This window comes from Fusarium venenatum, assembly GCF_020744135.1.
Source record: "Fusarium venenatum strain MPI-CAGE-CH-0201 chromosome Unknown EDB82scaffold_2, whole genome shotgun sequence".
NCBI classification, from domain to species: Eukaryota; Fungi; Ascomycota; class Sordariomycetes; order Hypocreales; family Nectriaceae; genus Fusarium; species Fusarium venenatum.
Window position 1 is genome coordinate 3,130,567 of NW_027072130.1, and position 25,952 is coordinate 3,156,518.

General features: G+C 46.6%; 6 protein-coding genes and 1 pseudogene across 7 annotated transcripts; 3 read left to right on the forward strand and 4 right to left on the reverse strand.

Annotated features, from left to right (window-relative positions):
* The first annotated feature begins 2,025 nt into the window (after positions 1-2,025).
* Positions 2,026-4,826, forward strand: EDB82DRAFT_497090 (putative cryptochrome). Its single transcript, XM_025733939.2, has 2 exons — positions 2,026-2,891; positions 2,943-4,826. Exons 1-2 carry the CDS (start codon positions 2,389-2,391, stop codon positions 4,510-4,512), a joined length of 2,073 nt encoding a protein of 690 aa, XP_025584795.2. The 5' UTR covers positions 2,026-2,388; the 3' UTR covers positions 4,513-4,826.
* A 915-nt stretch (positions 4,827-5,741) lies between these two features.
* Positions 5,742-5,861, reverse strand: EDB82DRAFT_t157 (annotated as a pseudogene). The gene has a single exon. The product of its transcript is annotated as a tRNA-OTHER (tRNA).
* A 6,811-nt stretch (positions 5,862-12,672) lies between these two features.
* Positions 12,673-13,445, reverse strand: EDB82DRAFT_474390 (uncharacterized protein; the record flags this gene model as incomplete). Its single annotated transcript, XM_025733945.2, has 4 exons — positions 12,673-12,819; positions 12,901-13,017; positions 13,317-13,367; positions 13,410-13,445. The coding sequence occupies 4 exons, from the start codon at positions 13,443-13,445 to the stop codon at positions 12,673-12,675; spliced, it is 351 nt and encodes a 116-aa protein (XP_025584800.2).
* Positions 13,446-18,979: 5,534 nt separating this feature from the next.
* EDB82DRAFT_497102 (cryptococcal mannosyltransferase 1-domain-containing protein) lies at positions 18,980-20,664 on the reverse strand. Its single transcript, XM_065608542.1, has 2 exons — positions 20,340-20,664; positions 18,980-20,290 (listed from the first exon to the last, which is right to left on the reverse strand). The coding sequence occupies exons 1-2, from the start codon at positions 20,599-20,601 to the stop codon at positions 19,197-19,199; spliced, it is 1,356 nt and encodes a 451-aa protein (XP_065464643.1). The 5' UTR covers positions 20,602-20,664; the 3' UTR covers positions 18,980-19,196.
* A 591-nt stretch (positions 20,665-21,255) lies between these two features.
* EDB82DRAFT_497105 (uncharacterized protein) lies at positions 21,256-22,402 on the forward strand. Its single transcript, XM_065608543.1, has 2 exons — positions 21,256-21,757; positions 21,806-22,402. The coding sequence occupies exons 1-2, from the start codon at positions 21,390-21,392 to the stop codon at positions 22,326-22,328; spliced, it is 891 nt and encodes a 296-aa protein (XP_065464644.1). The 5' UTR covers positions 21,256-21,389; the 3' UTR covers positions 22,329-22,402.
* A 39-nt stretch (positions 22,403-22,441) lies between these two features.
* On the forward strand, positions 22,442-23,952 carry EDB82DRAFT_497106 (uncharacterized protein). The gene is made up of 2 exons (XM_025733950.2): positions 22,442-23,326; positions 23,422-23,952. The coding sequence occupies exons 1-2, from the start codon at positions 22,596-22,598 to the stop codon at positions 23,624-23,626; spliced, it is 936 nt and encodes a 311-aa protein (XP_025584805.1). The 5' UTR covers positions 22,442-22,595; the 3' UTR covers positions 23,627-23,952.
* On the reverse strand, positions 23,856-25,512 carry EDB82DRAFT_497108 (P-loop containing nucleoside triphosphate hydrolase protein). The gene is made up of 5 exons (XM_025733951.2): positions 25,043-25,512; positions 24,953-24,985; positions 24,645-24,884; positions 24,361-24,593; positions 23,856-24,317 (listed from the first exon to the last, which is right to left on the reverse strand). Exons 1-5 carry the CDS (start codon positions 25,070-25,072, stop codon positions 24,254-24,256), a joined length of 600 nt encoding a protein of 199 aa, XP_025584806.1. The 5' UTR covers positions 25,073-25,512; the 3' UTR covers positions 23,856-24,253.
* Positions 25,513-25,952: the final 440 nt, after the last annotated feature.

Below are 25,952 nucleotides of genomic sequence, written 5' to 3' on the forward strand. Positions count from 1 at the left end.
AAGACGCGTACTGTTAATGACACCCTTTGTGATAGTTGCAGTTCCAACCCCTAGAAGGCGGCAAATGCCGCTGACACTAATGAAAGTAGTGCATGAGGCCTAGAATGCTTCCTTTTTATTGTTAAAACCCCGATGTTCGGGAACGCACGTTGCAAACAGATCGGCAAGGATTAGGTAGAAGATGTGTATAAATTCTGTATCGGCAATGGGAGTAAAAAAGCAATTATAATTAATTGTCAGGCCATTTATTCGTCTTGGCGTGGATGACAAGACGCCTAGACCCTTGTAGGTTTGTCTGGTTCCGCTCGATGGCCGTGTGCGATCACCCTACTTGCAGATCAGAAGTCATTTTTGGACTGGCTGGATGAATTGCTTATTGGGTTGTTTCTGTATACAGAGCGAATACTAGCATTTACATGCTGTTCTATGAAACTAGACATGAATAAATTGAAGGCAAAACAGTATAGACGCTACCAGAGTCTAGATGGCGTCCATTCAGTCCCTTCAATTAGTCCCTTCAACTAGCTCTCAAGTCATGATGTCATTGTTGTAGTGGCTGGATGGACCCTTGATTTTGCGGTTTTCTCGATCCCAATTACCTCAACCATGGCCACGATCACAGACACGACGCGTGCAGTACTACTCTACGGATACATCGCCATAAGAAAAGAGAAATCTATTCTTTCAAACTCCGCTGTCCCCTTGTCTCACATTTTATGTAGCAACATACACGCCCCCAGTAGCGATTTGAGTCGATGAATAGATCGGTAACTGTACAGCCGCATCGCATCGCATCTCATCCCATCAGATCATGTCGTACAAGAGAACAAAAAGAAGTGAGGCGGAAAAGGAACCACGATATCTCGGAGGTGAGGCTTGATATGGTAGCATGGCTGTTTCTGTTTTAAATTCGAGGCTACCAATATTGATAAATACAGACATGATTGACGTTTCTAAATAGGGGACTGTCAGACTGTCAACATGCCCGCCCCTTGTCTCTGTCAATCATCGACTTTATAGGTACATTTCCCCTGTAGATGCCGTTACTGCAATTGCGCGTCGTCCCGGACTCGTACTTGCATTAAACTTATCCAATTGGGGGGAAGAGACGTAGAAAGGAATGCCCCTGTCACCTTCGATCCGCATGAAGCTACAAGGATGCTTAGATCTAAGTGATGGAAATCCCATCATCGCTACCAAAGACAAGAGAAAAGAGAAGAAAGGCATTATCAATTCTAGCGCCCTCGGGCCGATCAGGGTCCAAAATGACGATTTTACTTTGTCCACCCTTTTCCCTTTCTTTTTTTGTCTATTGCTAAACCTATTTTTCTTTTTCTTTTCCTTGTACATCTCATATTGAAAGAATTACCTATTGTATATGGTATCTTTTCTCTTCGTTTGAACGTTTTTGTCTATCCTGGTTTACAATAATAAATCGGATGCTTAGCGTACCGATCACTACATCTGAATCTGCAGGTCCCCTTGATCCTAAATCGCCGTTGGATCTTTATTAGTTGCCTACTTGATTGTCATCGTCATCAATTTTCAATTCAATCATACCTCTACTGTGGTCAGTTAGCCTCTACGATTCACCTCAACTCAAACTCGCCTTCCCTTTGTTACTTGTCTCATCTGCAATCATCCTCAACTCATCATCTAGTCTCAGATCTACTTTGCAAATTAGGGGACTTCATGCCATCATCATAGTTCCCTCAGTACCCACACTGTCGAGTTCATTACATACAAGTCCACACACCACGCTAGGATCCCGCCTAGTTCTCTCATCTCATACTCAAGGGTCCGATATATACACCCCTGCCGAAGACGTTACTTGCTTTGCTTTGCTTCGCTTCACACTATCTCTTGGCCAGGAACCGTTGAAAGTTAGTCCTGTAAGCTAGGCTAAGTTACGGTGGTGTATTGAACCATACCGTAGCTTATATTATAGCAAAGACATCCTGAGAATTTAGTATTTCCATGATCCATATCCACCGTTCCCTATCGAACCAGACTCTTACATACAAGTCTCTCTTATACATCCCTTCTTGAGTTACCAGACTCATTTGTTGGACAGCTCTTCAGTTCAGTTCAGCTCAGATCCTTATTCGTCCTCGTTCAACAATCCACTAAACGACTCCAATACAACTGCACCCTACACCTGTCGTACGGGGCTCTCACTACTTCCCTGAGACCAGCAAAAGAAAATACTGGTGGTCGAAATATCAGGCCTCCAATCCCAGTCACCCATCCCTTTGACCCATCTCACACAACCTGCAGACCTAGATCTGACAATCGCGTCCCCCCTTGAATTCTCCTTTCCGACCCAGAAACAAAAGGACCCTTGACGCATAACCACGACGCCTTAACCCCACGATAACTACATTCACCATGGCCGGGAATAAACTCCTCGTTTATTTACTTCGACGCGACCTCAGGGCCATCGACAACCCCATTCTTCACCACCTGGCCACTACTGACCATGGTTTTACTCACCTTCTTCCCATCTACATCCTCCCCCCTCACCAGATCGAAACCTCTGGATTTATTGTTGAGGGCCAAAAGTCTCCCTATCCACTAGCCAAGAGCCAGGTCGGTGGTTTCTGGAGATGTGGTCCCCTTCGAGCCAAGTTCCAAGCCGAGTGTATCTGGGATGTCAAGACAAACTTTGAGAACATTGGCAGCGGCATACTGGTTCGCATCGGCAAGTTTGATGATGTCTTGAAGCATTTGATCATGTCGTTGAACGAAAACAACCAATCTGTCGATACTGTCTGGATGACTGAGGAGCCCTCGAAAGAAGAACTGGACGACCAGAACGCTGTCGCCTCGGTGTGCTCTGAGGAGGGCATCAGTTTTAAGCTTTGGCAGGATGAAAAGTATTACATTGATGAGTAAGTTCTCTTGTTTCTTGTGGAAGGAAGTGTGTCACTAACATCTCCAAGTCGTGATACTGGCCTGTCAAAAGAATGCACTGATCTTCCTGATGTTTTTACGTCTTACAGGAAGACACAAGAGCCTCTTCGAGAGCGTCCTCGACCACCTCTACCACGTCCGCAGGCCGGATCGTTGCCCTCATTCCCTTCATCATGGATCCCATCTCAACAAGCCCCTTTTCGTATTCCCGACAATTATGACGAGTTCGAGCGACTTCTACTGGAACCAGTCAAAGCTCCCATCATCTCTGACCCTCCCCCTTTCCCTGAAGGAGCAAAATCCTCTCACCCGTTCAAAGGCGGCGAGAACCCTGCTTGGGACCGTCTTTACCATCTCATTAAGTCGGGTTCAATGACTACTTACCAAGAGACTCGTAACGGGTTGATTGGAATCGACTACAGCACCAAACTCTCGGCATACCTGGCCATGGGTAACATTACAGCCCGTTCAATCCACGATGAACTTGTCAAGCTCGAAGATGGGCTGGAAGAGAGCTATTCCGGTGCCATGGGTTACGGTGAGGGTGAGAGTGAAGGAACTCGTAGTGTGCGCTTCGAGCTCCTGTGGCGCGACTACATGCGACTTTGCACCATGAAATTCGGAGTCCGTCTCTTCAAGATCGATGGGTTTAAAGGGGCTAGCGGAAATTACGACAAAAAGTGGCTGACAGACCAGGAAGAGGAGGCCGAGCCCGATCAACACCCATCCACAGAACAAGTCAAAGACATGATACACCGTTGGATACGAGGAACCACGGGCATGGGCTTAGTCGATGCTTCGCAGAGGGAACTTTTTCACACAGGATACACGTCGAATCGTGCCAGACAAAATGTCGCATCGTACCTCGCAAAGTCGTTGGGGATAGATTGGAGAATAGGGGCTGCCTACTACGAACAAAACCTCATAGATTATGACACCCACAGCAACTGGGGAAACTGGAGTTACGTGTCAGGCACTGGTAATGATCCGCGAGGCCAATCGAGGTCTTTTAACCAGGTAAAACAAGCATTTGACTACGATGGAAATGGGGACTTTGTGCGAATGTATGTTCCCGAGGTCAAGAATGTTGACCGCCTTGAGCACGTGTTCCAGATTTGCACTTGCAGCAAAGAAGAGCTTGAAAAACACGGCCTTACGGACAATATCATGGTTACTTCTCCTCTCAAGAGGATCGAGTTCTCCGTCACGAAACCACGAGGAAACCGGAGGCCATACCGTTGGCGAAAGCAGGGAGACCGAGGTCGAGGAGGTCGGGGAGGACGAGGAAACAGTAGCTTCAATGGCAATCGGCATAATGAGTCCTCATCGGCCAAAGGTGGTCAATCGTACCATATACAGAGTCAACCAAGGGATTGGACTTCAGTGGGCAATCAACAAACTTGGCGAGGAAATAGCCATGGACTACCTTCAGGAAGAGGTTACATGCAATCTTTCCGTGGGGGTTTGGATGGTTACAACCCTCCTCGACAATACATGGCCGACAATCAGGGTTACCCGCGACATTTCATGCCCAATTACCAACAACACCAACATCAACAGCAACAATTCTATCACCACCAACTACCTCCCCATATCTAGTAACTAGAGATTCAGTACATATGTTGATCAACATGGTTGGGTGGTGTTCTGACGAAGTTTGAGGAGGTGCAATTAGTTTATAGAATGGGAATACATAACTAAATGTTTCAGTTCTTTTTATAAATAACTATCATTAAGGTTTTCTAGGTTCATATTTCTATGTTTCATTTATCAGTTTCCAGGTGCCTTGGCCTGAGCCAAGATGTTTCTAACGTATATGTGGATGATGATGTCGGGGGTAGGTAGTCACAATAAAGAACCTAAGAAACAAAACTGGTGACTGAGTTTAGGATGTTTAGACTAGACCCTTAGGCTATTTATTATTTTTATCATCTTGATCTCGGATGTTGGTTGACTTGTGCTGTCTAACGCAAGACTGCACTGCCTCATGTGGACTTGCTCAGCCCTGAACGTCGCCGACACAATAATGAGTGATTACTAGACACGACTTACCCAAGTAAAAAGCTACCTATCTATTTAAACTTGGAAGTGACATACAAGCACTACACTATTGCAACATGACTCCCGCATTGCAAATCTCCACGACGTAGACTTCTTATTGGGCTGTATATTGACACTACCAAATTAATCTTCTGCACTGATTACCATACTAGACTCTATATTCTTCCCGGGAGCAAAGCAGCCTCCTTCCCGATATGGCCACTCTCATATTCGGCCATCGTTGTGGACTTGCTGCTTTCACTGAACACAGCCATGCCTGACGGTTTCATTTGCAATGTACTGAATGTTGTGATAGTTGCAAGTCCCTCCCCCCCCCCAAAAAAAAAAAAGTCGCAAGGAAAGCCACAATAGCTCGTTGGATCAATCCAAGCATCTGTTTGTAATAGGACAACACTGCACTGTATGCGCGGGTGACCCCTGTCACATGCGTATGCATTTCCCCTTTTCTTCCTCAACATCAATAGCACCAACTCCGAGCTCACTCAACACCATTGACATACACGCCCTCTAGAATGCCCAGCATCGTCGGGCGGCCGTAAATGTCAGCATTGCCGCTTCAGCTGGCACCACCCGGCTTCCGAAGAACGCTCTTACAGCCTCCATATGCTAACCTAGTCCCCTTGTCGCACAATAAAGACAACAGTTATAACGACGACAAAGAGCCCTAGAGCTCAGGCCGACCAAGTAAGCGTGCCCAACTCCCACTAGAAACCGCTGATGAATGGATCACCCGCTACAACCAAGAGCATGGATTAAAAAAAAAGAAATACCCCCCCTAGGATTTGAACCCAGATCTCTGGGCATATTGACGATCCGAAATTAGAGGATATCTCTCTAATTCAGAATCGTCTATACACCTGTGCGCCTTACCGTTAGACCAGGGAGGCTTTTATTTATTAAGATATGATTCTGTTGCTTTAGTATATGTAACTATGGATAGAGGAAGAATAAAGGGACAAGGTAAAAAGAATTGTCCCCCGGGGTACTAAATCTGGAATCTCGCAGGTAATCGCCGCTCCTAAATTCAGGGTCTCTTTTCAGGAGTATGACATTCCCTTTCCTCCCTAATATGCCCAAAACTCTTACGCTCGCCCAGAATCATCGTAAGTATCTCCTTGGTCTTCATCCTCCTGTCTCTCCAACTTTGGCTCAGAGTCTGCTTTTCTGGCTTGTTTCAAATACCTTCTCACTCCCCGGCGCAAAGGTGACCAGGTGTATCAAGAACTAACGTTTTGTTTAGATGTCTTACTACTATCTGACCACCCTCCCGCCTTTTATGGCGGTTGATGTGCTGTTGTTCGTTCGTAAGTTTTGTAGCTTAATACGCTGCATTCTATCTACTTCTCTTAGTGTCATTCACAGGGCCATGACCAGTCCCGTTTCCCTGGAGATAAAGTTCACCATACAGTAGCCTCGTAGCTTCGGTTCCATGGTGCCCAACTCCTCCTCCTGCATCTTCGCCACTATTGCGGCTTATGGCCATCCCTGCTCCAGCTCTCACCGCGGCTGCTTCAACTACAGTTCCGTCTGCCGCTGCCGCTGTAGCTCCTCCTACCATGCAGCGCCTTCAGAACGAAGAGTAATTTTTGGCAACTCCGACTACGTCAAAGAATCTCCGTCTTGAAGACCATGATGCCCCTCTTGGAGGTGAGGCTACCTCTCGGAGACGAGGAAGATTACCACCTTGAAGACGAAGAACCCCGTCACGATGCTGAAGTCGAGGACCATGATAACAAAGACAGAGACGACATAATCAAATACAGGTGCTATCGCTGCTATCCATGCCTCAACAGGAAGGGTCAAGAATGGCGGCCAAAGAATTGAGTTACCCGTCGAAGCAATAGTGTTGTTAATGTCAGGCGTTAAGCACAGTATTCCCCCTTCCTCCTTCCTTTCTTTTTCTTTTCAACATCGCCGGGAAGGCACTCAATTTTCGCCGCAGACGTCTCCAAACATATCATCAGGGGAGACGAGCTTTCAGACATGCCGGCGCAGTGACCTTTCACACCATCAGTAAGTCAAAGCACTCAATTTTGGTAGCAGACGTCTTCGTCATTATGCAGGCTTAGCTCAGCCTTTCCGGGGAATGGCCTCGTTGAAGGAAATTTAGGATGTCAGGAAACTCCATGTTTGGTAGCAAAAGTCTCCAACGCATTAGTATAAGGTGGACCGAGCCCTTAGTCATGCAAGGGGTAGTTTGCCTCATTCGCACATCATAAGGGTTTCAGTTGTTCCAACCATGCTGTGCATTTTGGTATTTTGTATTTTTAGGGGGCGGGCGTTTGGGTAAGTTTTGGGTACGGGGGTGATACTGTATGGGAATGACTGAGTCGCCGGCAGCACACTCAACAGGCGGCCCTGGCATTACGACCTCTCAGACTTCTCAAACAAACCTCTACGACCTTTCAACCTACTCAACCTCCTTGACGAGCTTCTCTGAAAGGACGACCCCTCGAAAAATCACCTGGAATCACCTGGAAGATGTTCTCTCAGACGAAATCAGAGATTGAACTACTTCAATCAACCATCACCTTAGTCTCACCAGAAGATACTCTCTCCGGTAAACCTGAAGAATGAATTCACAACAGAGATTCAAGCCATCAACTCTGAAATCTCAGTTCAACCTTCACAAAACATCTTCGAACCATCTGCATAAAACCCAGATAACATTCATGAGATTGAGCTTCTTCACAAGACTTCCCACCCAGTACCTACTATTCTGAGATTGAGCTATTGCAAAACACAAGCATTGTGCTCAGAAATCTCCATCGACAAATCACTTAGTGATCGAGCTTCTACAGCAAGACCTTCACCAGTCACCTGCTAAGAAAACATGGAAACGAATCAGCTTCTCTCAACTCTCACCTTTGGTGATTGAGATGATACAAGACATTCTACGCCCATTCGCTCACAACTTTGTCAACTAAAGATTTCTTCTTCTCGAATACCGCCACGAGAGATCGAAATACCAAGAGACCGGACTCTATCGCAAGACCCTTCAGTCATTTCTACACCTTTATCGCAAAACCCCATCGCCAACTCAGAGATGCTTCCACTGGAACACCTCGAGCCATGGGGAACTCTTCTATCAAAAAGCCTCTACAACCATGCGAGCACTGCGACAAGACCCGTCTCTTTCTTTCTCTTGTGAACTACGCCTCACCACAACCGCACCAACAGGATTGGCCCACCATCGCGTCAACAGAATCATTTGAACAGGTTTCACCGACTCTCTTCTCGGCAACCAGAAGATCGAGTTGACGTCAAATCCAGCTTCACTCTGTTCAACCTTGAGAATCATGTTGAGATCCAGCCTCGTCGAAAAGATGACTCTTTTCTTCCAGCCATCTCCATGAACGTCAAGCTTCTTTGAAATGATCTTGAGTGATGACCATCTCCTATTTGATGATGTTTGCGGATAGCCCCCCAGCTAACTAAACAGTGACATGTACCCTTTACCTCCCAAGAGCCTTCACCTCTGAGCCTTCACCTCTAGCCTTTACCCGAAAGCCAACTCTTCAACCTGCCAGACATTTTCTACTGCCACATATTCAGCTTTGTCAGTCAAGCTTCCTCGACAGCATTCTCCATGATACCACAATAGCAAACCCCTCTAGGACATGGGTTGAACCTACGACTATCTTGAGAACAAGAATGTGTTGCAATAGCGTACAAGATGCTAGGACAACAAACGCTCACCAAACGCAAGGCAACAGCTCACTCGAGTATGAAAGTACGGCAAATGATCGGAAACGACATTTGTCATCTTAGGGAGGCTACGCGGACAGGAGGTGTCAAGGTAAATATTGATCATTACTACACGTATGCATCGACTAATCATTTGTAGACTCTGGAGTTCGACAATACACTCAGATATTGCAACATGCTGCTCGCTTCCACACCTATAAAGAACGGGCACATTAATCATCGATATCCAACCGATATTATGTCTCTATCACCAAAGGATAGTCAAAACATCATATCATCAAACAGCAATATCGACCAAAGATACCCCAGTATCAGGAAGTCAATTATGGCCCTGCCATGGTTGATCCTTGAACATTTGTCTTGCCCCGCGATCGCGTTTCCCGATCGTGTTTCACTCCACAATCAGTGCAACCGAGTCCACCTCCTGTCCTCATCAAGTGAGCGTTCATGTCTACCCCGGTCATCCAAAGTCATGAACATACCCCACTAGAGACGTCAAACGGCATCTCAAACAATCTCCAAACGACTACGTCAATAACCAATTCGATATCCCTTAAATAAGACAGGTATATCACTCATCATAATCAGCAATCATTTTAAAGAAATGATCAACAAACACGTCAAGTTACCGAATGTCAGGTGACTCACCAGACATCAACAATAAGAAAAATTATTCTCATCCCATTCCTTTCAAACTTCCGACCTCAATACGAGCGACCACGACATGACCACGACAAACTCGGTGGCTCTTACGAGTATACCTCAAATTCACCGTAACCATGGTCGAGCAGTGGTCAATGATCTCGTCCGATATGGCAGGCCGGTAATGCCCCAAAAGCACCATAAGACTCAAAGCACCTTGAGCGGTAGCCAACAGCAACCCAACCGCATCTACCCTTCATGTATTCCACTAGAGAATGTTCTAAGGAAGCCAGCCCGGTCATGAAATCTTCCAGCTTGCTGTCGACGCTAGTCGGATCAGCAAAAATAAGTTTCAGGTTACCATTTGCTGCATGGCAATCACGTCTGCTTGTCAAAAAGTTCGAAATGAGTTGCAATAGGTAAGTCATTTTATTTTCATCGATTACACGGCTAACATTTCACAGCTTTAGACAGATCGACTTGGCCACAAAAACTCGCCTACATCGACAGCTACAATCGAGCTACACTCCCCCGATCCCTACCCAACTACAATAGGCATACAACTGCACATTACAATGACCAAGGGAACGATATTTAGCTCCAAAAGCTATCATCAAAGACCTGCGACACTTTCTCATTTTTCGCGACGGTCTCCCGGCTCAAGAGACTTGTCTCTACCACATCTGGTTCAGTATCTCAGAGTTCAAACATCTCCATTCCCATACCCAACTATGGCTGGATGATGCGATGGATGATCTTCGCATGCAAGAGGCTGGTGCGCCTTTCGGAGGTTTCGCGGATCTAGCACTTTCCTCGTAGGCATTGACCTCGCCGGTTCTGATAGCGAACACTTCGAAGACCGAGAGCACAACCATGCGGCAACTGGACCTTCCAACCACTATCTGACAGCAGAAACAACTATCAAACCTGTATATGTTCGACAATAACCGGTCCCGGGCGACCCTGACGCCCTGGGCGCTTTGGATGACGATCTTGACAAGCCCATTATGGGTACATTGTGTCGAGATTGAAGGATTTTGATACGTCCAATCTCCATCCTATTCTCAACTATTCATCATCCTAGTCTTACCTGCCGTTCACGAAGCGAGTGCATCATTCGATGTCTATTTTGCCGAGGGTTATCGAGGAATATGTCAAGCCCCGTCTTTTGCCCTTGCTCAAGTTAGTCGGTCCCTCTTGGGGAGGTGTTTTGGAGGGAGGTGTTGATGATGGAGGTGATCCTGAGGGAGGTTACGATGGAGGTTATGATGGTGTGACACGATGAGCAGACGAACGACAACAGCAATTGCGGCAACGGCAACGATAGGGGCAACAAAAACAACAGCAACAATAACGGCAGCAACAGGGCCACGCAAAAGGGCCACGCAACAGGAGCACAGTTACTACCACGCTTTGCTTCTCTTTACCGCCGCGATTGGAACTACTCAGTAAGTTGACTCTTTATCGTCAGATGATGAAGCTTGAGTGCTAATTTGAACAAGGCATCTCAAGACTGAGACAATAATCAACTCCCAATACCCATGATTCGACGTTATTCTTTTGTGAAGAACATGTTGGCCCTCGACTCCAGCTATCGTCAAATCCTTCTGTCAGTCTACGAAATCTACACATCTTCCAGTTGATCACATCAAAGGTATGCCCTTTCAAATCCACATAAGCCGACACGGCTAACAACTTCCTCGGCACAGGCACTACACTTGATTGACACAGTTATGACACAACACTTGACGACACGGAGTGACGCGATACAAGAGTAATGAATGTGAGTTTGACCTAATAGATACAAAAGGCAGTATTCTGACAGGGCAACAGGGCGGTGCAGCAACTTCCAAGGATCGCAGCTAACTACCGGCTACGGGCGGTCAAACAAAAGCAAGACGAGCATTGATTAACCTTTCAGTCAATCTACAAAGGCGTGCAACAAAACCAACCTTAATTGATCACTAACGTTCTCCAAGACGGCCAAAATATATTTCTCGGCTAGTTCACGGATTCGCCAGCAGCCTCCAACAAGCGAGTCATGCACCATTGCGCCTTTCTCAAACACTCTCTTGTGGTCTTTAGCAGTGTTCAAGAGTCAGACGCGCACCACTCTTTCTGGCCGAGCTGCAGCCAATCTCCAGCAGTTTGTAACGGTCGCCAGCTCTTTGACGAAAGCCAAAATCAACTATATTTCATTCTCAAATAGCACTCCAGTCATTAAAAGCAAGCCAACTCCAATGAAAGCACCAATGTTACCAAACACCAACCAATGAGATCACACTGCCACTTCTTAACCGGCCTTGATATTCTCTTGTCCTGTGTCACTCTTTGTCATGATTTGCTTTCGGTATCTCTTCATCCTTCAGAGCTCATCTACCTACTCAAAGCATAAAGCTCAACTGACATCAGAGATCAAACACACAGACTCTTTAAAGATTGCGACATGTCACAAAGTCCCAGCCAATCCAGGTCCGTTTCCAGCCTTACGACGCCTGGAACAATATTCAACTCTTTGCGTCTTTGTCATACACATTGCTTGACGAGCCAGTCTGTTTGCTTAGTCATACCTCATGTATATAGAACTTGTATTTAGGTAGATATTAATGAACAGCCATAAATACGATTCGCGCCGTAGTTGTAATAAGCGCTCTTGAGTGTAATACTTGGGGATGTTACCAAGCCTTTTAGTTGGAGCAAAGAGGAAGACCTCGGTCCATAATCTTATCAGCGTTATCCAGGCGCTCGAGGAGTTCTTCCCGGTTCTTGGGTGTAATGCTTGGAGATGTGGCCAAGCCTTGCCGTCGACAAGCGAACTTGGGCACAAATGTTGGTGATGTGTCCAGAAACTCTGGATGCGAAATGTGTTGCATTCCACTTGTCTACAATTCCATCTTCACGCGAATTAGGGTATTTATTAACGAGCCTCTAATAACCTATGATGATATAATGTGGAACCCTATGTCATGTCTAGGACATGTTGACATTGCAAGATCCATATTCCGCAATGAAGGTGGGAGTGACATCCGCTAAATGCTCAACAGGCCACCTGCTATCATCAAGGGAATCGGAATCTTCATCATACTCTTTTCAATTCTCAGGCGACTTTGACGGTGCGCAATACATACATCCATTGCCATGTGGCGTCTACAGATTCAGTTTATTTTGCATGGTCACAGAAGAAGACAAGAAATGATCAAAGACCTTTTGGTCGATTGTAAAAACGGCAGCTATCTTGCTTGCCTGTATAAAACATGCTCCTTGTGAACGCCTTGATCATACCCTAACCATGATATTTTTTTTTTTTAAAAAAAAAAAGGAAAAAAAAAAGGGGGGGGGGGGGGGGGGTTAAGCCGCTGGGGGGCCAAAACCCGGCTGCCCGACCGAAGCCGCAAGAGTATTGTAGTGGAGGAGCAATTCCTCCACGGATGCCTGCAGGGCTTCCAACCTCTGCCATTTCTGGCAGTCAGCCTTTGCATGGCCATAACGGCCGCACTGGGTAATTCATATTAGACACAGTACGTATATAGATAGGTAGATACCTAGTAGGTACTCAGTTGAAGAAGTAACACTTACATAGTGACAAAGCAGGCGACAACACCCCCCACCACGATTACCACCACCGCCACCGCGGCCACCACCACCAGCGAAAAACACGCCCGGGAGGGCACCAGCTTGGTTCTGAACGCTCATCTGAAAGAAACGTCAGTGCTTGATACATTTGAAGGAAGATTGTAGGCCAGCAGTGATAAAAAGGAGGTGCTGAGATGTCCCGCGAAATGAAGAACAAGAAGAGAAATAGCCCAAGAGTAAACGCTTGGCCACTGGCGCTGGGGAGGTAGAAATGAAGTGCTGAAGAGCAAGTAGAGAGCGAGTGAAAAGAGGCAAAGCAACTCCAAAGAGCACTTGGCAACTCTGGAGAGTGAAATCATGTTCCAGAATGACGAGAAAAAGCAGAGGTAGAGAAGAATGAAGATAGAGTGAGTACTTACGATTTGTTCTGAATTGGAGGGATATTCGGCGTGAAAACGGGACGGAAATAACTAAGAGGGTCAGACTTGTGCGAGCAAAGCTCTGTGCCTTACACGTGACCAAGCTTTATAACCTCGCTTTCGAGGCATGCATTTATTTAGCCGTGTGGCGGGTCGCCCTAAAGCAACAGGATTCCTGACTTTTATCTATGAGCATGACTTGCTTATCAGCTGTTCTGGCTTAACCATTTCCACGTTCGATTGCTGGGACGCAATCTCAGTTTATGGTGTTGAGACGACTTAGACTTATTTGGAACGCCATGTGGAGAACCGTTCGGGTACCTGCCGATGTCCAGTTACATGGGTATCTTGTCCAACTTAGTTTCACTAATGTCCAATCAATCAAGAACATCGGAGATACAATTATTTCATGGTGGAGTGGAACGTGTAAGGCTGACAAGGTTCAAGGTTGTACGGAAGGTGGAGGTCCCAAGACGGGATAGCGCTAAGCTTACTTAGTACAGATGTTCCTGCTCAACGACATCTAATGCGACGCTACGAATGAACCACGGGTTGTTTGTGACACCTGCCAAGCAAAGGTCTCACCGAACACAAACCCACATTCATGACAGCAGACGGTTACCTCTGAGCTGGTGGATCTAGGGTCCTTCAGCATGTTCGGGCTGGTCGGATGAAGATTCCAAGATTTGTCACGTTCGTGGTATCAATTACGCACCGTCGAATCCACCTGAAGATTAAAAGAGCGAGGATGAAGGTTATGATGTCCCCTGTGAGTCGCCTCTCATGGTCTTCATGTCAGCGAGTAGGTAAAGCCACAAAGTATCATCAACATATTGAACTCTGGGGGCTCTTGTTTTCGTTTTCTGTCTCCTACTTATCTTAGGTTATATATAAATTGACGTTTCTCCACTTCAGTCTAAGTAGGTTTCTGCAGGCTCATGGGTATGACCAACGATAGTCAGTCTCTAAATGTAGCCGCCAGGTTGTTCTAGGATCTTCCGATGCCGGCTTAAAATTCTTTTGTGGCATTTAGATATCAATAGTACTAAGTGAGATCGAGGGAACATCGGTCTTTTAACAACGTCAATGCGGCGCAGGAGCTGTAACTGGAACAGTAGCGGAACAGTAGCGGAACAGTAGCAGCGGGCGGAGCAGCTTGAGCAGGAACAGGGGCCTCCACAAGGCGGAGGAGTGGCATAGGAGGAACAGGATGAGGGCCAAGGACAACTGGCCTCTCCAAGATGGGACCTAGCACCAACACGAGCTGCAAACTCATTGTAGTGGTACAGTAGGAACAGGAGTAGGGCCAAGGACGGCAGTTCTCTCCAGCAGAGGAACATCGCAAGCTCATTATCGTTGGCAACGGCCTCCACTTCTGCCACCAGGGGGCAACGAGCCTGAGATGCCCATGACTACGGCACTCAAACAAGTTAAATAGAGCATAGCAATATAAGCTTAAAACTCACAAATTTGCAAACATCGCCGGCAGACCTCCTCCACGGCAGCCTCCATGGCCACCACCATGAAAGGCAGGGGTGGGTACGGAGAATAGAGAAATCTTCGGCTGTGCGACGCTTGTCAGCTATTTCAAAGTCATCTGTTTCAAAGTCATCTGGGGCATCGTATGCAGTCGCCAACTCCCCGGCGATCCATCTAGCACCACCATGGCACTTACAGGACGCAACGAGTGGCCTAAATATCGGTGATATTGATGTTGATGTTGAGTATCTTGCTAAGGAAGTAGTTAATGATGCCATCTGGGTCTTGTCTTCTGACTTCCAGGTGCATCGTGTATTGATCCAACGGTACACAGGGGCAATATCCACGTTCAAGATAGTCAGCAATACCACTTGCGGATCGACAGTTTGTTCACCAGAATGGACAAACGACTGCTTGGTAATAAGGAACAGCAGCTACTTGATATGATCTGCTGCCTTTCAACTGGTTGTAATTATTAGATACGGTATATAGGTATACAAGGAGGAAAGCCTTACGAAGCGGCAGCAGATGCCAGGTTCTTTTGGAGGCAGCAGTAGAGGCTCGTTTAGAGCTTTAGCTGTAGACCCAAAAGGGTTTCCCATTTATGATAGGCAGTTTTTGTGCCTATCAAGACCACACTATGTTAGATGCGGTACATGTATAAAGAAGTAGGACTCACGGAGTAGTAATAAGGGCCTCCAGGGGAGCAGAGGAGGTTGTCATGGTGGAGTCAGTACGGTAGGACTGCTTGCGCTGCCAATGTACGTCATTAGATACAGTCCAAATAAAGATAAACGAGGAAGAAGTCACAAAATTGCAGCGAGCGCAGCAGGATTTACCACCATGGGTAAAACAATAGCGCTGTGCCGGAGACGACGGTCCAGGGTGACAGCAATCCGAAGTAAAGACGAAAGAGCGGCGGGAAGGGGCTCCCGAGTAACGACTAAGATCAATAATCACCTTTCATTATTACCTACGGTTCAGCATTCTTATTTCATAAATATCTCAATACAATAGTTAACGGGAGTCATCATCAAATTCTTCCGCCAATATATGGGATTACCGCGTCTTCACATCGATCGGACTAATCAGCAGGCCCGCCCTTCCAGATTCACATTCACATGAGCTGATGAGGGTAGGCTAATAATTGAGCAGCTCAAGCGCCGAACCGCCAACGATCTCGCCAGCTTGGTATGTACCAGCTGCGAGAGAAGCACCGCCGCAAACGTGAGGTACGTTTGCCTTGCTTATCCTTGTCAAGTCGAGGAAGTAGCCGTCGTTAATCACTTTTCCATATCGACTTGGACTTGATTTTGAACTCGTTTGCCAGCTCAGTCACCTGTGCCGCAAGGGTGTGGACAATTCGACATGCCTGCCTCAATGTTTGCACCAAAGCGCCAGCGCATACATTCATATCTTCTCGAGTCGCTCTCACCGTACGTATCTCCTCCATCTTTATTCTCGTCTTTCTCTGACTTTGCCCCTTTTTCTCGGCCTTTTTCCGTATATTTATTTCGAAGCCAGCTTTGTCTTCTCAACACAGATGCTTCTTGATACTGTTTTTCCAGGTATATCGAGGACTAACTTTTCTCTCAGACATCTCTATATATGTTCCATGGCTGCAAGTCCTGGCCCTTGAGGAGTTGGCCCCTCTATTATTTGTTGAAGTCACCACACCTGCCGCCGACCTCAGCAGCATCAATTCGCAATTATGGGCGATAGCTGATGACCTAGACGGCCTCATCTCGAATCTGCACTAGACACTCAACGTCGACACCACCACCGATATTCAGACCATTTGTTGGCAGGCTTTCTGTTATTACTATAGCGGTACTAGATGGGATTCCTCACGTCATCACCCAGGCTTGTGTCGCAAATACTGCTATATTGAGTGCAAATCGGATGCCGATTTCAGGTCGCCGGAGAGTTAACCCCTGAATATGATGTCCTACCTGGTAGCAGCAGCCTTAGGGTACAAAATTAATAGCCTAAGAATTATAGTCCAGGAGTATACTGACCTACTAATTTCATCCTTTATACTTCTAAGGGCCAATGTTTCTGATACCCAGAGGCTTGGTGCAACACTGGGAGGTGAGCCTAAGCTCCTTGCAGTTGGTGATCTTGTGCAATACTTAGAGATGACAGACGAGATAACTCAATGAACCATGAGTTCATCAGGCTCAAGATAGAATCTGCAAAGTCCGCAGGTAGGAATTAAAGGAACGTATGTCGGATAGACGCACTGATCATCGTCACTGTTGTTGTCGTCATCCTCATGCTTCTTCACCTCCTTGTTCTCGCTTTTGTCGTCCTTGTCACGGTCGTCCTTGCCTCCGCCTCCGCCCCCTCGGTCTTGCTTGTACTCTTCTCCGAATTCATCATTCATTAATGTATCGACCGGGTGGTCAAGACCTTCAGGTGGATCGCTCAACGTTTTTCTGCCTTGGTGAAACATTTCTCTTTCTTCAACAACAACACTTCTACAGGTTAATCACTCATGCATCAAGATATCATCCAATTATCATCAAATGACACTCATTCTTTACGCGCAATGACAATCAAAACCACCTCCCCTAGAACAGCCTCAATCCTCCCCTATCTCCCAGGGTCGCTGGAGGTCGACGACTATCACCCTCTACTTGCGATTGGGTTAGATACTATTACCTATCTTATTCTATCGTCACCGTCTAATCTGATCTAGTGCTATCGTTTCGGCCACGCGTACACAGACTGCAACAAGTGGATTGAAGTGGAGGGGCTAGATATAACAAGTCCCCATCACTGACCAACCCAGTACTTAAATCACCTGAAAATTAAAACATCATACGCAACCCCAAAGAGATAAACGACAATCACTCCAAGGATCAGGATAAGGAAACCAGATACAATCATCAATCATGTTCTCAATGGTGACACCGAACTCACAGAGCTGTCGCCTTAGGCCGAAGTTGCGGACCTGCCGCGTAGATGACCCGATATGAATGTACTGTTTTCAGAGCTGATTTACTTTTTAGGTACAATGAACTTGCTGTTGCTATCAGCAATCCCAATTACCTCAATGGTAGAGCTAAAGGATCTTTGCGGCAGCAGCCGACTCCACTTCAAGGTATCCGATCTCTGCTGTTGCCTCCAGAATAACCTGACGGCCGCTGCCACTTCGTAAGTCTTTCCTCTCTGAATATATACCGTATCTAGCATCTACACGAGCCACTAGTGGTATTGCACACCATCTTGAACGCGGCTGCTGCCTTTTTGCACCCATGGATCGAGATACTATGTATCAAGAAGTCAGAAGACGAGATCCGGATGGTCTCATCGCCAATCTGCACTCACTCAACGTCAACAACATCAACATCACCGATATTCAGGCCACTCGTTGGCAAGCCTCCTGTCACTCAATATCATGGCGGTGCCAAATGGGATTCCTCACGTTATTGCCCGGTTTCTAATCGCTGGAGAGTTGGCTAAATACACCTCTAAAGCATGGTCGTTCCCTCGAAATGGCCTACAGCTTATCCTACCTTGCTGAGAAACCTGACTTTGTAGAATATATTAAGAAGATTTCCAAAATAACATTAGCGACTAAATATGATATCTGAGATGATTTTGAAACGATGATCTTTGCGCAGTAGAGGATATAGCGCTAAGCAAATACTATATTGAGTGCACATCGGATGCCGAGTTTGCTGTCGAACTTACAGTATCTTCTGGTCTTAAATTCACCACTTCATACTTGCCTACAACCTATGCAGTAAATTCTATTGGAGGGGCGGCAGCCAGAGACCCAAACAGCCTCGTCAACCGCTTCCTCGAATAGGACGGCATTGCCCATGACCAAGTGACAGAACTTGCATATAAACGCGGATATTGTCCCTGTACACCTATCAAGATACCATGTAGAAGGTAGACGAGTGCTGATATAGTCATAAACAGTGGGACATTCTAATCGAAAATGGATTGATACCACAGCAACATTAAGGATCTCTACAAATGGCCAGAGAGGGCAGAATGCCAGGTTCCACCTGTCCGAATAGAGCCGCAAGTTTGCTTAGAGGAGTGGCAGGCAGACGGAATACCTAGAGTTGGAATGGGAAGCTGCCCCGAGACTGATATATGGGGGAGGGCTCGGGATGTCAAGGAGGGTGTGCATGCGATTTGAAGCTTAAAGTTTATTTATGGATTGACACCGTCTTAAATTTATGATTTATTGACATTTGTTATTTGTTCCCTCTATGTCTGAGCGCTTGGTCAATGTCAGAATGATCATACATCTCCCAAATATTACAAGTTGAATAGAAAAGAAGAGATACGCTCAACGAATGACAAGACCAACGTTTAATTGCGCAAGACTTACGCCTTGCTTAGGGCCACCTCCATAAAAATAAGGATACAGAATAACTATTATAACGTCTCGTTCCATGGCCTCCATCCTTGTGTCTCCCATGTAGGCATGCAACGGACCTGTTCGGGTGGCGAAAATACCCAGTCGATTGCATTATCTTCCTCCATCTGATGCTCAACAATATTAGACACGTATCCTTTGAGTTCTTTGATATCTGCTCCCCTTTTATCTGAGTACTCGAGATTAACGCTGGGGATGACCGCGATCTTACGAAAGCCTTTATGCCAGAGGTCTTTACAAAAAAGGGTCGGTTCTCCCTGGAAACATTCTGTCGAATTGCTCTCTCTGAATCTTAACCCATGCAAAATCGGTCCAGCTCCAATTGCTGTTGCCCCATTCCAACAAGCAAATACTTGAAATGGCTTGTTCTCGTCGAAACGTCTCCGTGTTATGGGGTCGTTCCAAAAGAGGTTCCAGGCGCTGTTCCAGTTGCCGTCTTCCCCAACTTCAAAGAACGAGTCACCTTTAGTTGTTCGGGCCACCCAGACATCATAAAAGGTCGGGTGTGGGCCAAGGTATACCCAATCCATGGCACAAGTCATGTCGGCAGAGAGGCTTTTTCGTTGGAGAGCCAACTCAAGAATATCCTCAGGGCATGCGGCCACGTCGTTGAGGAAAACAAGAGTGGTAGTGTCCGAAGCCGACACCTGATTTTTGACCAATGGTTCAAGGGCCAAATTGCGTAGTTGAGCGAGTTTCTTGATGCGTGCGTTCTTTGAAGGGTCAATCTTTGTGTTTTGTCTTAGGAAATAAACTAATCCAAGCTCCTTAAGGAATGGATCAAGTGCTGATAAAACGTCCGCGGTGCCATCGGCGGAGTTTCCCTCAACTATGCTCAAGGCACATCTAGAAACGCCCAGGTATTGGGCTACCTCAACGACACTTCCGAGCAATCGCGGAAGGATATCCTTACAGTTGCGTAGATTGACGGCAAAGAAGTAGTCTATCTGCTCTTGATTCTCATCCCTCTGTTGCAGCGGACGGTAGCGCTGAGTGTTTAGAACAGGACATTTTAGTCTTGGCAGGACGGTAGCCGTTGGATTGAGAATGGCTGAGATATAAGGTGAGATGCGATCTGCTAAAAGTATAGTGCCTGCGTAGCATGAGTATGATCTTCTTTATAGCGAGAGAGTGACGAATACCGTTTGAAATGGTTGGAGAAGATGGCACGGTTGGACTAGGTGCAACTGATGAAATGGCTGACGGTACATATACTTCTATACTCGTTGTCTTGGCCTTTGTCTCGAGAGATGTTGGACTGATGCTTGCTTGCGCCTCGTTGTGCCCGATACTTACGGGATTATACGACGGCCAAGTCAAGCTACTGCGCCCAAGATATAAACTTGTGACGACGAGTAGGAAACAAAGCAACGCAAGCAGCGGTGCTATAATTTTTCGAAACATGAGCAACTTGTAAATTAAAAGGTTTATGAAGAAGGAAGAAAGAAAGAAAGTAAAAGCCGAAAGTCAATCACAATGTCAGTCAACCAACAGCCAGTCCCCGCAAATGAGAGCAGGGATTGATATATTTGGAAATTAAGCGCCCGTCTCTACTTGTGTGTATACACTTCCCGAAGCATACATACATATGATACCTGAAAGGCTAAGTATAGTAAATTTAAGATGTTGTTTTACTTACTGATCATAAGCCAGTCTAAACTTTAGGTTATTTATCTTATTTATGTGTTGTTTTCCAGTGAAATCGGCATACAGTTCACTTACAGGGGTGAGTCTCCATACCGGCCTATGCAGCCAACTTTCATTGTCACATCACTCCGGAACCAACAGGTGGAGGAGACGGATGGAAAGGAGCATTATCTAAATGGAGACAGTGTTTGGCGAGCATAAATCAAAATAAGGCATTAATATGGGATCTTGACTTCTCACAGAGTTACACTTGTGCGACAGCAAGCACGACTGACGATAAAAGGACCGACGACCATCATTGATGATGAACTAAAGACATAACACATCACAGAATATTCATACAATGAGCTCAAGGAAATGGAAATTCTCAAACAGGGAATGGCCCAATCACATTCTCAATAGATGCGCCGACCCGAGTTGTCGGTACTCAACCAACTCATCATAACACCCATGTAAACGCGCAGCGGTAGAGATATAACGCTGAGCTTTCGCACCGATCCTCTTGTAAAAACGTGCGAACCTAACCCCTTTAGTGTTCTTTCATCATGAGGCGTCTTCAACTCTCTTATTTACTCGTCTTTGCACAGACATTTACATCACTCGGCTATGTACACAATATGGCGATCCCATCAATGACTGGAGCTACTTTTGAGCAGTCGAGTATTCAACTCGGACCACGAGCCATCAGTACTGAGTTATCAACATGCGGTTATCTGAACGGCGATCCCGACAAAGCCAGAACTGCCGACCCTGGCTGGAATTGTAGAGTTGATACTCGGAATGGGCTGTGGGGATTTTGCCCGACAACCGTACTGACAGCTTCAGATTGCGGATTGGCTGGGTACTGCATCGACAAAGGACCATGCTCGACTGGCTGTGGCATGGCTGATACAGATCTAACAACGTTTACCTGGTATGTCAGTTAACAGAAATCTTCCCGTCAGAGCTAATCCAATGATAGTGGCCGTAATTCATGGTGCTCTACGGCTATTCTAACCTTCGGAATCGATCAAGAGTATTCCTACCTTGCCTGCGGGAGGTATGCTACAGTTGAGAATTATCTGGCTAGCCCGACAGCAGTAGCAGAAACAAAAACAACAGCAACGGAACAAACTACATCACAAGAGCCTACTGCGGTTTCGAGCGATACGTCTTCAACTACTACCGAAGTAGCTGAACAGACGTCTACTCAAACGACTAGTAGTTCCTCAGAAAAGAAATCAGAAAACCCAACAAACAACAACCTAGGGCCTATCATCGGGGGTGTGATCGGGGGATTGGTTGTCGTTAGTTCCACGATCCTTGGCGCCATATTCCTTCTTAGACGTAATCGAAAGAGGGACGACAAAGCGAACAGCCTAAAAGAGGACGCTGCAAATATATTTGAAGCGAAGCCACCGCAAGAGTTACAAGGCGGTTGGGGGATTATTGCAGAGATGCCGGCAGAACAGAAAGCTCGAGGTCCAGTCGAGCTGGCAGCTTAGATAGGATAATATAATGAATCATAACAAATGATAAATACTGCAGAGTGGAACGAAATCAGTATTGTCAAACCATGTACAAGTAGGAGTTATATGACATTCTTAGTTACCTATCCGGGATTCAAAACGTTTTGGTTTCTCGGCCGGGAAAGCGGCACGTTTCCGCGAATAGTGGGGCCGCGAACCTTAAAAATTGCACCTACCTAAGTTTCTGAACAGAAGACTGTCACAGAAGACTCTACATCACATTCTCAATCGCAAACCACAACCATGAAAAGCAAAAGAGCCGAGGCCGAAGAGAAGCCTGTTGTCTCTGTCGAACCCGACAGGAAGCGCAAGCGCGAGGATGATGGCGCCGACGTGAAAAAGGCCAAGAAGGAGAAGCGAGACAAGAAGTTCAAGAAGGAGTCGCGCAAAGAGCGCAAGGAGAAGCGCAAGGATCTACAGGATCTCCCCGAACAAGACGACGATATCGAAGATACCCAAGATATCCCGATGGCCGATGCAGACGATAAGCCCGCCGATACCACTGTAGACGCTGAAAAGTCTGCAAAGAAGGAAAAGAAGAAGGAGAAGAAGGAGAAAAAGGCCAAGGTCGAGGAAGAGCAGCAGGGCACCAGCGCCGACGTCGAAACGAAGGATGAGCCCAAGAGCAAGAAGAAGAACAAAAAGCAAAAATCCGCAGAGACGGCCACCGAATCTGCCGACGCAAAAGAAGACACCACCGACGCAAAGACCAACGGCAAGGCGGACCGCCATATTGTCTTTGTCGGCAACCTGCCCTTTACCGCCACCGCTGAGACCATCAAAGCTCATTTTGCCTCTTTGGATCCCGTGGGAGTCCGCTGCATGAGCGATCCCAAGGACTCAAAGCCCTGCCGTGGTTTCGCATTTGTCGAATTCGCAAAGGTCTGGCATATGCGAACATGTCTTGACAAATTCCACCATTCCGAGTTTACGGATGGTACTTCCTATCCTCGTCGCATCAACGTCGAACTAACGTGAGTTTCTTTTGCTGCCATTGGGGTCTTTTGACCCGCAGTCAATGCTTCCCACAATCGCCCTACATCAATACAGAAGCTAACTTCTACAATAGTGCGGGTGGAGGCGGAAAGACAAAGCAACGACAGGAAAAGATCAAGGAGAAGAATGTCAAGCTAAACGAGAACCGCACCAAGCGTATCGAGCGGGAGAGAATTGCAAAGGAAGAGAGCAGCAAGGCCAACGCCGACAGACGTCCAGCAGGCGATGACGGCATTCACCCCAGTCGACGTGCCCATATTCCTGGTAAAAAGTGGTGAACTCGGGCTTGCTGAAGAGATACGAGTGGCGGGAAGTTTGAGGCGATAGAAACCAGCTTGACGGCATTTTCTGGGTTCATTTTAATGAACGGTCGGATACAAAAGTTGTTTTCGAATGGAGATACCCATAACATCACGGATGTAGATAATGAGTGTAGCTGCAATGCGATGTCTTTGACATCTTCGATCGCAGTTCCACCCCAAGCAATTCCATTAATCCACAACAGATCATCACAAAACCTCACCTCAGAGTGTCAAAAATTAGCCGTTGCAAGCGTAAGAGACGAAATTAGTAGGCCAGTTTATGCTACTTATGCCATACTTCTTAGGCCTTTTATTTTATACCCTAAGACTTAGGCAGAAAATCATTCAAAAACCCGCCTCGCAAAAAAGTCATCATATGCATTTTCCATCTGAGGGAAGCAGACAGATAAACGGACTTGCTGAAAAAAAATACAATTACCCCCTCAATCATTCCCAAGGATATCTCGTAAAGACCGCCGTCTTATAATCAGATGCCATGCTTGTTGAGCATCCAGAAATCTTCATGTCGTTTCGCGTCGTCAAGACGCTTTCGTTGATCCTCAAACGCGCGTGTGCCATGTGCGCGTGACGTTCATTAGATATCTACAGGATAGAGCACTTATTCTTCTTTTGCTTCGAAGGCGTGGGTCGAGGGTTGAGGACGGCCCTTGGATTGTTAGCATGCGCAGATGATGATAGTGAAAACATACCGGATAGCCTCGTCAAAAACACTCTTAAGGTTTCTTTGGGTTAAAGCAGAACACTCAAGGTACTTGTAGGCCTTGATCTCCTTGGCGCAGGTCAGCGCCTGCTCGTATGATACAGGCTCCATGCGCTTCTGTCGGAGAGATTCGAGGGTGGATGCATCCTCTCGAAGATCGAGCTTAGTTCCGACGAGAATAATGGGAATGTTGGGCGCATGATGGTCGATCTCGGGGTACCACTGGAGAGATGTCAGTAGAGTCGGGAGGCAGGCGATGAGCTGTCAATTTACCTTTGCCTTTACGTTGTCGAATGATGGAGGGCTGACGATGGAGAAGCAAATGAGGAAGACATCGGTCTGAGGGTATGAAAGGGGTCGCAGTCTGTCGTAATCCTCCTGACCAGCGGTATCCCAGAGGCCAAGACTAATAGGCTTGCCATCGACCATAACGCTAGCAGAGTAGTTGTCAAAGACCGTTGGGATGTATTCGCCGGGGAACGCATTTGTGGTATAAGAAATGAGTAGACAAGTCTAGAAGCAGTCAGCGAGAGTTTCTGTGATAGTTGTCGCGGTAAGCGACGGTTTGTTGTCCGACGTACCTTTCCAACAGCACCATCACCAGTCACCACACACTGTAGCAGCGGTCAGCCAACCAGATATTCCGTCAGGTAACCTTGTGCTCAACAAACCTTCAATGATTGCACGCCGGGCTGGGCCATTGTTGCGATCGAATAATCGAGAAATAGGAGGGACTGGGTATAAAGTCGAAGAAGGATGCGAAGCGCAGCAACCAAGATGTCTAGTCGAGGGGTAGATGAGGATGGTCAAAGCGACTGTTGGTGTCTGGGTAGATGTAGTAGAGTAAACCAGAGCAGATCCAAGGTACTAAGCTAAGACTGCGAGGGGAGACCGGATAACGGAACAAGGCAATGACGATTGGCGATGCGACAAGTAGCAACAAAACTCGAATGGATCCTCAGGTGAGTTTCACAGCTGCATAAAAAGATAGGTCAGAGAAGAAACTTGACACAAAACCGAGGTGTAGTTCACGCGTTTTGTGCCGCAGGAGGTGAGGCCACAGGAGGAGGTTCTTGGTCCACCCCAGCACCGGAGGTGGCTACTCGTGCTAGGCTGTTACTGGTGGATGGCCGGGCGGCGGCTATTGTGGATAACTACAGAGTACAACAACAAGGGGCCTTTCAATTATCCCAGCAAAAAGAGCGACAACCCTGTTATCTTATGTCGGGTTATCAGTTAGACCTTACGGTTTCATTGACTTTTGCTATTGATATAGAACAAGGAATACAGAGTAATTCAGAGGTTGATATGATTTTGACCAGAACGATTACGAAGGTTGTTGAGATTGATATTGAATAAAGACGTCGCATCACCTTATGACTGGCAGAACAAGAGGCACACCGTTATTGACATCATAATATATACTAACAAAGGCGTCAAGATGTTTTAAGTAAGGATAATAAAGAGGTTGGAGATTAAGATATGGATTTAGGTATGCAGCTCATTTATTGAAACCTCCACCTACCTAGCGCCAGACCCTTGCTAGGTCTACCTGAGCGACGGTATCCAAGTATCTACATA